The sequence below is a fragment of the Oncorhynchus mykiss genome, chromosome 25 (assembly GCF_013265735.2).
Source record: "Oncorhynchus mykiss isolate Arlee chromosome 25, USDA_OmykA_1.1, whole genome shotgun sequence".
NCBI classification, from domain to species: domain Eukaryota; kingdom Metazoa; phylum Chordata; class Actinopteri; order Salmoniformes; family Salmonidae; genus Oncorhynchus; species Oncorhynchus mykiss.
In genome coordinates, this window is record NC_048589.1 from 37,263,869 (window position 1) to 37,277,519 (window position 13,651).

General features: G+C 45.8%; 1 protein-coding gene across 1 annotated transcript; it reads left to right on the forward strand.

The window, feature by feature from the left end:
• Positions 1–2,412: 2,412 nt before the first annotated feature.
• LOC110505880 (zinc transporter 2-like) lies at positions 2,413–8,455 on the forward strand. The gene is made up of 8 exons (XM_036962463.1): positions 2,413–2,682; positions 3,075–3,295; positions 3,472–3,618; positions 5,604–5,757; positions 5,994–6,204; positions 6,443–6,548; positions 6,761–6,895; positions 7,152–8,455. The coding sequence occupies exons 1-8, from the start codon at positions 2,618–2,620 to the stop codon at positions 7,295–7,297; spliced, it is 1,185 nt and encodes a 394-aa protein (XP_036818358.1). The 5' UTR covers positions 2,413–2,617; the 3' UTR covers positions 7,298–8,455.
• Positions 8,456–13,651: the final 5,196 nt, after the last annotated feature.

A 13,651-nucleotide genomic window follows, 5' to 3' on the forward strand; every position in this document is an offset into this window, starting at 1 on the left:
AATCCAGTGTATATTTGGCCTTGTATTTTAGGTCATTGTCCTGCTGACAGGTGATTTTGTCTCCGTGTCTGTTGGAAAGCAGACTGAATCAGGTTTTCCTCTTGGATTTTACCTGTGCTTAGCTCTATTCCATTTTTTAAAAATATCAATCACTGCCTAGTTCTTGCCGATGACAAGCATACCCATAACATGATGCAGCCACCACAATGCTTGAAAATATGAGGAGTGGTACCCAGTAATGTGTTGTGTTGGATTTGCTCCCAACATAACACTTTCTATTCAGGACATTAAGTTAATTTCTTTGCCACAGGTTTTACTTTAGTGCCTGTTTTGTAATATTCTGTACAGACTTTCTTCTTTTGACTTTGTCGTTTAGGTTAGTATTGTGGTGTAACTACAATGTTGTGGATCCATCCTCAGTTTTATCCTATCGCAGCCATTAAAGTCTGTAACTGTTTTAAAGTTACCATTGACCTCATGGTGAAATCCCCGAGCAGTTTCCTTCCTCTCCAGCAAACTAAGTTAGGAAGGACGCCTGTATCTTTGTAGTGACTGGGTGTATTGATACACCATCCAAAGTGTAATTAATAACTTCACCATGCTCAAAGGGATATTCAATGTGTGCTTTAAAAAATAAATAAAAATTACGTCACATAAGTCCATGCAACTTATGTGACTTGATAAGCAAATTGTTACTCCTGAACTTTATTTAGGTTTGCCAAAACAAAGGGCTTGAATACTTATTGACTCAAGACATTTCAGCTTTTAATTTTTTATTAATTTGTAAAAATGTCTAAAAACATAATTACACTTTGACATTATGGGGTATTGTGTGTAGGCCAGCGACACACAATCTACATGTAATACAGTTTTTATTCTGCGGGTAACAACAAAATGTGGAAAAAGTCGAGTAGTGTGACTAATTAAGGCACTGTATGTGGATTTATATTTTGTTATCTTAATAATAAGACTGTATATGTCTCATTTCAATTGCCAGTTGTGGTCTATGTTTACAAGAGTCGTACATTCTTATGATTGTGCCAACTGCCAAGTTTACCTTAATGCGTAGGCGATCTTTTTGTAGATTTGAAAAATTAGAATTTTTAAATAGTACGAAACAGTATGTATAGGGTAACGGCTTCTATGTATGCTTAATGGACCATGTAGAGAGGGTGATTGAATCGAAACTGACGTCTCCCAAATGGCTTCTTGTCTTGTGCACTACCTTTTGACCTCTGCTATGTAGTGCACTACTTTTCACCAGGGCCCATAAGTCTCTGGTCAAAAGTAGTGCACTATATAGGGTATAGTGTGCCATTTTGAGACACAGCCTGAGTCTGAATGTGTAAATAAATGTGCACTTTAAGCGCCTTCTTAGCATAATGAACCACTGTCATAGTAAGGGCTGCTGTGGTCTGCCAATAACTGCAACTTTAACCTATGTGAAAAAATGCTCAAAGTTTGAATGTGTTGTTTATATATGTTTGTTTGTAGGCTACAGAGCAATATTTGTTCAGGCTTTATTTTCAGTTTTCCAAAGCTTGTGATTCCAATTTGTAGGATTCTGTATGCCAACCCCAGTCCTGAACTCACATATGTGCTCACTGTTTTTTTTTGTCATGTCTCTCTCATACCTCCCTGTTTTTTTTTTCTCTGTGTGTAATAATATAGGAGATGTTGTCATTTAAAACTCTCTCTGTATTCCTGAACCAAATGATTTTCTATATCTTTTGATCTAATCTTGTGTGGTCTGGATACACCTGTCAAATTCCCTTTCTGTACACTATAGATATTTGTTTATATTAATCGCTTCCCACGTACACCCGCTAGACTTTTTAAACACTTGGACAACAAGTAATGACAGTTGTTGAAAGGCGTTGTCTCACACACCAGCAATCCGCATATTTTAAAGTGGGTTTCTGTTGTAGTTCACCAGTTTCAGTGAATACTGTCAAAATTCCAATGCAGGTCAAAATAATCTTTCCGTAATTGTTCACTCGACCTAATATGGATAGAACAAAGGCCTTGTTTTTAATAAACTATTTTTTTTTAATCCTACTTTCAGTTTTATATACTGTTCATACTGTAAAATATATTTATGTGTGTGTGTGTGTGTATATGATTAATAAATTGGGGATTCTGATCAATTGTTTGCCTATTCATATCTTCTGCATAACTTATTTTTCATGACAATACCATACTTCTACAATAAATAAATGTGTGTAAAGGTGCTTGTGATCCAGAAAAACATGAGACTTGATACCTAATTGATTTACTATCAATGCTTGATACACAATGAGTAGCAGTAGCCACAATAGACAACTGACTTGGAGTGACTTGGAGTGACTTGGCCTGTCATGATAGGTTGATTGTGTAATCATGGCCCCTAGTCAGTTATCTCCCAGTGTCCATACAAACACCACACCTGATTAACAGGTGTCAGGTTTTCAGCAGGCGCAGGCATGAACCAGATCAATGTTTGAGAGGCTGACTGAATTAGGTCGGAGAGGCAGCGATATCATAAGGACAGTGGCGTTTTCCTTTTGGTTGTATAGTCACTGTTTAAGCCTACGTTTTGATTCTTACTAAACTTTCAGGAGCTGTTTTGAAGGAGATTATGGATTCTCAGAAACACCGTCTCGTCCAGGATGATACTACAACATACTCCATGCCATTACTGGGGCATGTAGTTATTTTATTTGCAACCTTTAAGGCCTATGTTAGGAACAGTTACTATTTTAATGTTGCATTATCTTCATCTCAGTTAACAGCTGTTCAGTCCAATTTGCACGAATCGATAAATGGACAACTCCGTTATCAGTTTATAGTTGATAGATTTACGTGTGGTTCTGTGTGAAAGAAATACAGCCTAGACAGAACATGCATTCCAAGTGCTTAGTTATCATTACATGTACCCAAGTAGCTGATTGTCATACATATTTGTGTGTTTTGTCCCAAACTTTCTTGCTGTTTTTAATACGAGAGCTCTAGTGAGTAAGTTTTCCATTGTGTGTATTATTCCATGACCCACTCTATATGACAAATCAACTTGATCTTGGGACGTTTTCTCTCAGGTCATTCCCTGGGTCTGAGCAAGACAAATGTCCCAGTCCAACAGCAGAGACTGGAGACAGAACTGCCGCAGCTGTCCGGTGGCATCCTGTTACTGCTACTGGTCACTGCCATGAGAACGACAGGGCTTCGTGGACAGAGAGTCGTGAGAAGCAGCTGGCCAAGAGGAAACTCATCATCGCTTCTGTTGTCAGCCTGGTCTTCATGGTTGGAGAGGTGATCGGTAAGATTCTGATAAATAATGACACATGAAGAAGATAATGGAGACAGAAAACAGAAAGAAACTAATACATTTTGGAGCACAGATTTTCCTATTTACTCAACTTGTAAAATATTCAATCTGGTGGATAAATTATATTTCTGAAACGTGTGTGTGTTTCATTTTCTCTATCCTCACAGGTGGTTACGCGGCACACAGTCTGGCCATCATGACCGACGCAGCTCATCTCCTCACAGACTTCGGTAGCATCATGGTCAGCCTCTTCTCTCTATGGGTCTCCTCCAGACCTCCCACCAAAACCATGAACTTTGGCTGGCATCGCTCAGGTTGGTTGAACTTTATAAGAACTCAGGCTGGCACCATATGTCAATATGCCTTGTTTTAGTTAGATGAACTGGCACCATGCCTTGTTTTAGTCAGATGAACTGGCACCATATGTCAATATGCCTTGTTTTAGTCAGATGAACTGACACCATATGTCAATATGCCTTGTTTTAGTCAGATGAACTGGCACCATATGTCAATATGCCTTGTTTTAGTCAGATGAACTGGCACCATATGTCAATATGCCTTGTTTTAGTCAGATGAACTGACACCATGTGTCAATATGCCTTGAGAGAAGAGGCTGACCATGATGCTACCAAACTCCGTGAGGAGATGAGCAGCGTCGGTCATGACGGCCAGAATGTGTGCCGTGTAGCCACCTGTGAGGAAAGAGAAAATGAAACACATACACACGTTTCAGAAAAGTGTTCTAGGGCTAAATATAATTTATCCACAAGTCAGATTAACTTTCCTGAGCATGTTTCAGTGAGCTTCAGTACATTCAAAAGATGAAACTTTCCATAATGTATATTTTAATAACAATTACCACTCTCTGTGTGTATTTGGATAGGGAAGCAAAACAATTATCCTTTGTATTTGAACAACAGTCTATGATTCAGTGATTCAGTTTGGGAGATTCAGTGATTCAGTGATTCAGTTTGGGAGATTCAGTGATTCAGTTTGGGAGATTCAGTGATTCTGTTTGGGAGATTCAGTGATTCAGTGATTCCGTTTGGGAGATTCAGTGATTCAGTGATTCAGTTTGGGAGATTCAGTGATTCAGTTTGGGAGATTCAGTGATTCAGTGATTCAGTTTGGGAGATTCAGTGATTCAGTGATTCAGTTTGGGAGATTCAGTGATTCAGTTTGGGAGATTCAGTGATTCAGTGATTCAGTTTGGGAGATTCAGTGATTCAGTGATTCAGTTTGGGAGATTCAGTGATTCAGTGTGGGAGAGTTTACTATTGTAGATTTTTATGTGTTTTTTTTTGTACAGGGGGTGTGAATAGGGAGTCAATTAGTTGACACCTTTAGTAAACGTTTCTCTAATTTCCTGGGAACATCAATGTGTCAGCATTGATATGACCAGATATTCCCAATAAGTCTTTCATGTTCACGTGTGTTCTGAAAGTGGTCATTGTGATTAAAATACACTATTGAAGTTAAGTTGCTAATTGTTGTCGTGGCAGAATAAGAATTATTTAGGTTACATTTATAAATAAAATGTTTTATTTATATTATTGCATGCTTATGTGAGATATGTCATTAGAATGTCTATTTTTGGATAACACTGTTGGCCGGTTGCAGTTATCTGTTCTCTGTCAGGGTTCAGTTACTTGGGCCGCAGAGAGGGGAGAGGTCAAGCTTGTCTTCATATGTAAACACATATTTTAAACCACGTGAAGGGGTGATTGAGGGGGAACCAATTATCTCTTGGCTCCACAATGTCTGTGTGCCAGTCACTGTGTCTCCGTGAGCTTGTCCAGGAGGGGTGTATTTGATATATGCTAGTGGATGAGGTAATGTCTTGGTACTATGTTGTACCAAGAACGAGAAGTTGAACCTCGTTTTAGGAGAGCAAACTGAACGATAATTTATAGCTAATGCTGTCTGGCTATGGGATACTCCTCTCTCAAGTAAAGTCTTCCTTTGTAATGTTCATAAGATCTGTTATTCGTCATGTGAGCTGAGATGGGTGTGTCTTGGCTATAAATGATACTAACAACTGTTTTGTAAGGACTCTCAGAGAATTCATTTGTAGACACTGAATTGATCTGAGAGTCACAGGGTTGTGATGGAGCTCATAATAATTAAAGATGGACTTTATGACAACTCTGACTTGTGTGGTGGTTTGGTCTCGTGATTTGGTAAATACAGGAAATTTCCACTACATTGTTTACTTCCAATGTGGCTTGAATGTTGGCTGTATCACATATACATGATATAATATGAATCCATTTCTTATCGTCCCTATGATGTTCTGCAGAAATCCTGGGTGCCTGTTTGTCAGTGCTGTCCATCTGGGCTGTGACAGGGGTGCTGGTGTTCATCGCCGTTCAGAGGATCCTTAACGATGACTTTGAGATCCACAGCCAGATCATGCTCATTACCTCAGGCTGTGCTGTGGGGGTCAATGTCTTGTGAGTAAAGCTAAGAATGTCTGTTTTGTCAATATACATTTTTTTATTGGCCTTCATGGGATTGGTTGTGAAGGTGTGAGAGACATAGACTGGTCCCAGATCTGTTTGTGCTCTCTTGCCCACTACTATGGTAATTGTAGGACTTGGCAATACAGCATAAAAAGATCTGGACGAGACCTGGTCAGTTGTAGATAATTGGCTGCTCTTCTAACAATAGGCTTTGTTTGTTTGTGAAGAATGGCCCTAATCCTCCATCAGTCCAGTCACAGCCACGGTCCCTCCTACCACCGACCCCATGACAATACAGTCAACCTGTCACACGGCCACTCTCACGGACTCCCTGGTGGCCATGGCAACACCAGCGTGAGAGCGGCTTTTATCCATGCAGTAGGGGATCTGTTGCAGAGTCTGGGGGTACTGCTGGCTGCTACCATTATACACTTCTGGGTCAGTGATGCTGTCGACTTCACTTGCCTTATTCCTTTTAGCTCATAGTGGAGCAAAATGCCTTCACAGTTATTCCTCAGAAAAGCCCAGCCATCAACAGGCGAACGGTAGGATGAGATATTTATGCAGCAGAATACGTTAACCATACTTACTGTAGGCTATACCGGCAACTCTGGCTAATATTTAGAGGAAAACGACGGCCTGATTTGAACGTGTCATCTCTTTTTATCCCCAACAGCCTCAGTATAAAATAGCAGATCCCATTTGTACCTTCATGTTCTCTGTATTTGTGCTGGGAACAACTGTCACTATCCTGAAGGACGTCTTCAGGATACTCATGGAAGGTGAGTACACAGGTCATCATCCAAACCTTGAAGTAAATACTTTGGCCTCTGTATTTATCATTCTGGACCCTGAAAGTGTGTGACCAAGTTAAACAAAAACAAAAAGATAATTAAAGGCTATTTATTGTAACATAGTTATTGGATGTAGTAGTCTCACTGTATAGAATGTTATCATAAGCATCCTTAGTGTTTTCTTGTGGGACTTTCTACAGGGGTTCCTAAAGGTATCGACTTCAATACTGTGAGAGAAATGCTGCTGTCGCTGAGAGGAGTCAAGACCACACACAACCTCCACATGTGGGCCCTCACATTGAGCCAGTCACAGCTCTCTGTACACGTGGCTATAGGTACGCACATGCTTGCACAGACTAACACTACAATACTCTGTCTGTACAATACACTCGTGGTCAGACAGACGTACTGGCACGCACGCACGCACGCACGCACGCACGCACACACACACACACACACACACACCTCTGAACATTCTGTCAGTTGTTAATCAGGAACACCTCAGTATTGGTGGTTTGTCTTTGTGTTGCTGTGACTAAAAATCTCACCAAAAATAATAGAATCCATATTCCTGTTTGTTTTGTTCTAAAGAGGAAGATGCCAGTCCCCAACAGGTACTCATGGATGCTACCAAGCTGCTCCAGTCAAAGTTTGGTTTCTCCAGCATCACCATCCAGGTAGAGCAGTATGCAGAGGAGATGATCTATTGCATGCAGTGCCAGGACCCCACGGACTGACATCACTACCACCATGGGGGTTGAGACTGAACTATAGGGACCACTATGGGAGATTGTCTGACTGAATCCACCATGGAGGTTATTTGAGAACCCTGTACAAAATCTAGCACGTGCTGGCTAACTACTCAATTGAGATGTGTTAACAGTCTGTCATGACAGATCACTAGTGGGGCTAAAGACTCTATGGACAAGAGAGGTTTCTCTACCCTATGAGAGCGAAGAATTCTTCCCAGTCTGTACTGTATGTCTGTTACAGTATGCCGTGTGAGGTCACACGACTTCAACAGGGTGGTACTGTAGATTACACAGTGGGACGCGAGGTGCTATCACGTCATTTTCCTTAATGTAGCACTTCTGTGGGAAAAGCTCCTGTTTCGATCAATATTGGTTTTTCTAGTAAGATAACAGACAGATAGACAAGGTCAACAGAAAGTGTCATTGTCACACATAATGTTTTATGTAAAAGATCTGGTCGTGTTTAGATAATTACATGTATCATATGTATTTAGTTTATATTATATAACAGGTGTGGTATATTAACATAAATACTGAAACATTTCGATCTCGAACATTGTTTTTTTAAACCTTTCAGTTTGTAGACCTTTCATTTCCCTCTACATTCTTACTGATTTACTACCAAGGTGAGACCATGGTGATTGAGGGACTTCACAGAGAGGGTGAGATTCAATCCAAGGCGTTTTATAGACCAGCACACTGGTAATCCAACAATGCGCCTTTGAAAGTTAATTTCCCTGACGTCCGTGGAGATCACTCTCAATGTAAACTTTGTGCATGTCAACTCAAGCATAAATTACCTTTAAAAGTCAAGAACCTCTTTTACCTTACGGATGTACTCAGCACAGACAGAGATGTTCTTCGGCTCATTTCTCACCTACAGTATGTTTAAGAGACAAAAGCAGAGAGGAGAGTAGTGCTGTAAAATATTCTTAGCTGTATAAATTATTTTCCAACATTATTTGATGTACGACCTCTTTCAAACCAGGATAAATGGTATATGGATGTCAATTTATACTCTTTACCTTGTTTTTCTCTGACTGTGTGTTTTACCTTGTTTTTCTCTGACTGTGTTTTACCTTGTTTTTCTCTGACTGTGTGTTTTACCTTGTTTTTCTCTGACTGTGTGTTTTACCTTGTTTTTCTCTGACTGTGTGTTTTACCTTGTTTTTCTCTGACTGTGTGTTTTACCTTGTTTTTCTCTGACTGTGTGTTTTACCTTGTTTTTCTCTGACTGTGTGTTTTACCTTGTTTTTCTCTGACTGTGTGTTTTACCTTGTTTTTCTCTGACTGTGTGTTTTACCTTGTTTTTCTCTGACTGTGTGTTTTACCTTGTTTTTCTCTGACTGTGTGTTTTACCTTGTTTTTCCCTGACTGTGTGTCAGTAAATAAATGAACACAGAAACACCCCTGTCTGTTTCTCTGGCCCCAAGGCAGGTAAACCGGTTTCTAGACACGTGCTCTCCAACGCCAGCTGTTTCACCAGGTTCTGCTTCTTGTGAGAAAACACATAAAGAAAGGAAGAAAAAATGCACTTCGTCTGTTCAGATAAAATGAATTAAACAATAATCATTGTTGAAACAAAGTGAACAAGTGCTGTGGTGTTACACCTACTCAGTGTGAGAAAACAAATCAAATCACTATTTATTTAAAGTGTACTTAACAAAAGCCTCGACACAGAAAATTATAACAATCATTTTTGAAAAAGAAAGTGCATTATGCTCGGAATACATTTCTTGTGTAAAGTACAATACTAGTTCCCTTTTGAAGGGAACAATAGTGTTCTCTATCAGTCATACAACAAGGCATTGTTCTTTATCTGCTCCTCACTATAGATGGAGGAATGGAGAAGTACTCAGCTCTCACGCCCTCCATGGCAACCATCAATGACACTCCGAGCATTGACTACAATACAGTATATAAAGGAGTAAAACAGTATGTGAACATTGTTAAAGTGACTAGCATTCCATTATTAAAGTGACCAGTGATTCCATGTCTTTGTATACAGGGCAGCTGCCTGTAAGGTGCAATGTTGAGTAACTGGGTGGTAGCCGGCTAGTGACAGTGACTAAGTTCAGTACTGGGTGGTAGCCGGCTAGTGACAGTGACTAAATTCAGTACTTGGTGGTAGCCGGCTAGTGACAGTGACTAAGTTCAGTACTGGGTGGTAGCCGGCTAGTGACAGTGACTAAGTTCAGTACTGGGTGGAGGCCGACTAGTGATGGCTGTTTAACAGTCTGATGACCTTGAAATAGAAGCTGTTTTTCAGTCTCTCGGTACCAGCTTTGATGGACCTGTACTGACCTCGCCTTCTGGATAATAGCGGGGTGAACAGGCCGTGGCTCGGGTGATGGATGTCCTTGATGATCTTCTTGGCCTTCCTGTAAGATTGGGTGCTGTAGATGTCCTGGAGGTCAATCAATGTGCCCCCGGTGATGCGTGGGGAAGACCGCACCACCCTACGGTTGCGGACAGTGCAGTTGCCATTCCAGGCGATGATACAGCCCGACAGGATGCTCTCAATGGTGCATCTGTAAAAGTTTGTGAGGGTCTTAGGGGCCTAGCCAAATTTCTTCAGCCCCCTTCACCACACACTGGCACCACTCCGCCAGGGCCCTCACCTCCTCCCTGTAGGCTGTCTCATCATTGTTGGTAATCAGGCCTACTACTGTTATGTCGTCTGCGAACTTGATGATTGAATTGGAGGTGTGCGTGGCTACGCATAGGTGAGTCATTGCTTCCTACCTTCACCACCTGGTGGCGCCCCATCAGGAAGTCCATGACCTAGTTCGCATCGTTTGTGGATCTATTGTGGCTGTGTGCAAATTTAATTGGGTCTAGGGTTTCAGGTAAGGTGGAGGTGATATGATCCTTAAATACCCTCTCAAAGCACTTCATGATAGTAATTTAGTTCAGTTATCTTTGCTCTCTTGGGTACATGAACAATGGTGGACATCTTGAAGAAAGTGGGTACAGCAGACTGGGAAAGGGAGAGGTTGAATATGTCCGTAAACTCTCCAGCCAGCTCTGAGGATGCCATCGCCATTTCTCGCATAATTAATTTTAGACTCAAAAAGATCCCACCATGTTGAACAAATAAATCTGTCAGCATTTAAAAAATACAATAACTTCCTGTTTCAATCACAGCTGTCATTAATTTTTGGATGGAAACAGGGTTAATTAGTGTCATGTAGTACGCTGTATGCGCCAACAGTATAAACATCCCACCCTAGACAATTTTCATTAGCAGGAATCACTGACTGGTACAATATTGACCAAATGTGATTTAATATGTGCTAATGCTTGCTTTCATTCTTCTTTCCTGGACTGAATCATTGTAGGGATGTATTCTATCTGTCACGTTCTGACCTCTATTTCCTTTGTTTTTGTATTTATTTAGTATGGTCAGGGCGTGAGTTGGGTGGGCAGTCTATGTTTGTTTTTCTATGTTTTGGTCTAGTTCTATGTTCGGCCTGATATGGTTCTCAATCAGAGGCAGGTGTTCGTCATTGTCTCTGATTGGGAACCATATTTAGGTAGCCTGGGTTTCACTGTGTTTGTGGGTGATTGTTCCTGTTTTTGTGTTTGCACCAGACAGGGCTGTTTTGAGTTCTCACGTTTCTTGTTTTTTTCCGTTAGTTTGTTCATGTATAGTGTCGTCAATAAATACAATGAACAACCACCACGCTGCGCTTTGGTCCGCCTCTACTTCACAAGAAGAGAATCGTTACAGAATCACCCACCACAACAGGACCAAGCGGTGTGGTAATGGGCAAAGGAGAAAGCAGCAGCAGGAGCAGCGCGAGGAGGTATGGACATGGGAGGACGAATTAGACGGTAAAGGACCTTGGGCTCAGCCAGGAGAGTATCGCCGCCCCAAGGAAGAACGGGAGGCGGCGAAAGCGGAGAGGCGCTGGTATGAGGAGGCAGCGCGGCGTCGTGGATGGAAGCCCGGGAGTCAGCCCCAAAAATTTATTGGGGGGGGGCTAACAGGGAGTATGGCTACGCCAGGTAGGAGACCTGAGCCAACTTCCTGTGGTTACCGGTGGGCTAGAGAGACCGGGCAGGCACCGTGTTATGCTGTGGAGCGCACGGTGTCCCCAGTGCGGGTGCACAGCCCGGTGCGGTACATTCCAGCTCCGCGTATCGGCCGGGCTAGAGTGGGCATCGAGCCAAGTGCCATGAAGCCGGCTCTACGCATCTGGTCTCCAGTGCGTCTCCTTGGGCCGGCTTACATGGCACCAGCCTTGCGCACGGTGTCCCCGGTTCGCCTACATAGCCCAGTGCGGGCTATTCCACCTCGCCGCACTGGCAGGGCGACCGGGACCATTCAACCGGGTAAGGTTGGGCAGGCTCGGTGCTCAAGAGCTCCAGTGCGCCTGCACGGCCCGGTCTATCCGTCACCACCTCCACACCCCAGCCCTCCGGTGGCAGCTCCCCGTACCAGGCTGTCTCTCCGGCCCATCCGTCCAGAGCCTTCCTCCTCTCCAGCTCTGCCGGAGCCTCCCGCCTGTCCGGCGCCTCTGCCGGAGCCTCCCGCCTGTCCGGCGCCTCTGCCGGAGCCTCCCGCCTGTCCGGCGCCTCTGCCGGAGCCTCCCGCCTGTCCGGCGCCTCTGCCGGAGCCTCCCGCCTGTCCGGCGCCTCTGCCGGAGCCTCCCGCCTGTCCGGCGCCGCTGCCGGAGCCTCCCGCCTGTCCGGCGCCGCTGCCGGAGCCTCCCGCCTGTCCGGCGCCTCTGCCGGAGCCTCCCGCCTGTCCGGCGCCTCTGCCGGAGCCTCCCGCCTGTCCGGCGCCTCTGCCGGAGCCTCCCGCCTGTCCGGCGCCTCTGCCGGAGCCTCCCGCCTGTCCGGCGCCTCTGCCGGAGCCTCCCGCCTGTCCGGCGCCTCTGCCGGAGCCTCCCGCCTGTCCGGCGCCTCTGCCGGAGCTTCCCGTCTGCCCGGCGCCTCTGCCGGAGCTTCGCGTCTGCCCGGCGCCATCGGAGCTTCCCGTCTGCCCAGCGCCGCCAGCGCCGCCCGTCTGCCCAGCGCCGCCAGCGCCGCCCGTCTGCCCAGCGCCGCCAGCGCCGCCCGTCTGCCCAGCGCCGCCAGCGCCGCCCGTCTGCCCGGCGCCGCCAGCGCCGCCCGTCTGCCCGGCGCCGCCAGCGCCGCCCGTCTGCCCGGCGCCGCCAGCGCCGCCCGTCTGCCCGGCGCCGCCAGCGCCGCCCGTCTGCCCGGCGCCGCCAGCGCCGCCCGTCTGCCCGGCGCCGCCAGCGCCGCCCGTCTGCCCGGCGCCGCCAGCGCCGCCCGTCTGCCCGGCGCCGCCAGCGCCGCCCGTCTGCCCGGCGCCGCCAGCGCCGCCCGTCTGCCCGGCGCCGCCAGCGCCGCCCGTCTGCCAGGGGCCGCCAGCGCCGCCCGTCTGCCAGGGGCCGCCAGCGCCGCCAGTCAGCCAGGGGCCGCCAGCGCCGCCAGTCAACCAGGGGCCGCCAGTCAGCCAGGTGCCGCCAGTCAGCCAGGGGCCGCTAGAGCCCCTCCGCCCGGAGCAGCTGTCCCGAGCAGCTGTCCCTCTGTCCCGAGCAGCTGTCCCTCTGTCCCGAGCAGCTGTCCCTCTGTCCCGAGCAGCTGTCCCTCTGTCCCGAGAAGCTGCCCCTCTGTCCCAAGCAGCCCCTCTGTCCAGTGGGGTCATTGAGAGGGGTGGGCATGGTGAGTAAGCCACGGAGGCGGACAATAAGGCGGACTGAGACAATGGCGAAGTGGGGTCCGCGTCCCGCGCCAGAGCCGCCACCGCGGACAGACGCCCACCCAGACCCTCCCCTATAGGTCAAGGTTTTGCGGCCGGAGTCCGCACCTTTGGGGGGGGGGGTACTGTCACGTTCTGACCTCTATTTCCTTTGTTTTTGTATTTATTTAGTATGGTCAGGGCGTGAGTTGGGTGGGCAGTCTATGTTTGTTTTTCTAGGTTTTGGTCTAGTTCTATGTTCGGCCTGATATGGTTCTCAATCAGAGGCAGGTGTTCGTCATTGTCTCTGATTGGGAACCATATTTAGGTAGCCTGGGTTTCACTGTGTTTGTGGGTGATTGTTCCTGTTTTTGTGTTTGCACCAGACAGGGCTGTTTTGAGTTCTCACGTTTCTTGTTTTTTTCCGTTAGTTTGTTCATGTATAGTGTCGTCAATAAATACAATGAACAACCACCACGCTGCGCTTTGGTCCGCCTCTACTTCACAAGAAGAGAATCGTTACACTATCAGGAATGTATTTGGCTGGGGCATTTGTAGTGGAGAGGTCTGTGTCAGTGGAGAGGTCTGCCTATGACAGATGTTATATATCATATAACTGTTATAAAAGCTTTATGAATGCATACTTG

What these genes read in the sequence shown, in the direction of transcription:
- LOC110505880 (XM_036962463.1), top strand. Translation starts at nt 2,618, where the DNA reads ATGGATTCTCAGAAACACCGTCTCGTCCAGGATGATACTACAACATAC. An exon ending in CATGGTTGGAGAGGTGATCG is followed by an intron (nt 3,296 to 3,471) that starts GTAAGATTCTGA and finishes CTATCCTCACAG; the next exon opens with GTGGTTACGCGGCACACAGT. An exon ending in CTTTGGCTGGCATCGCTCAG is followed by an intron (nt 3,619 to 5,603) that starts GTTGGTTGAACT and finishes GATGTTCTGCAG; the next exon opens with AAATCCTGGGTGCCTGTTTG.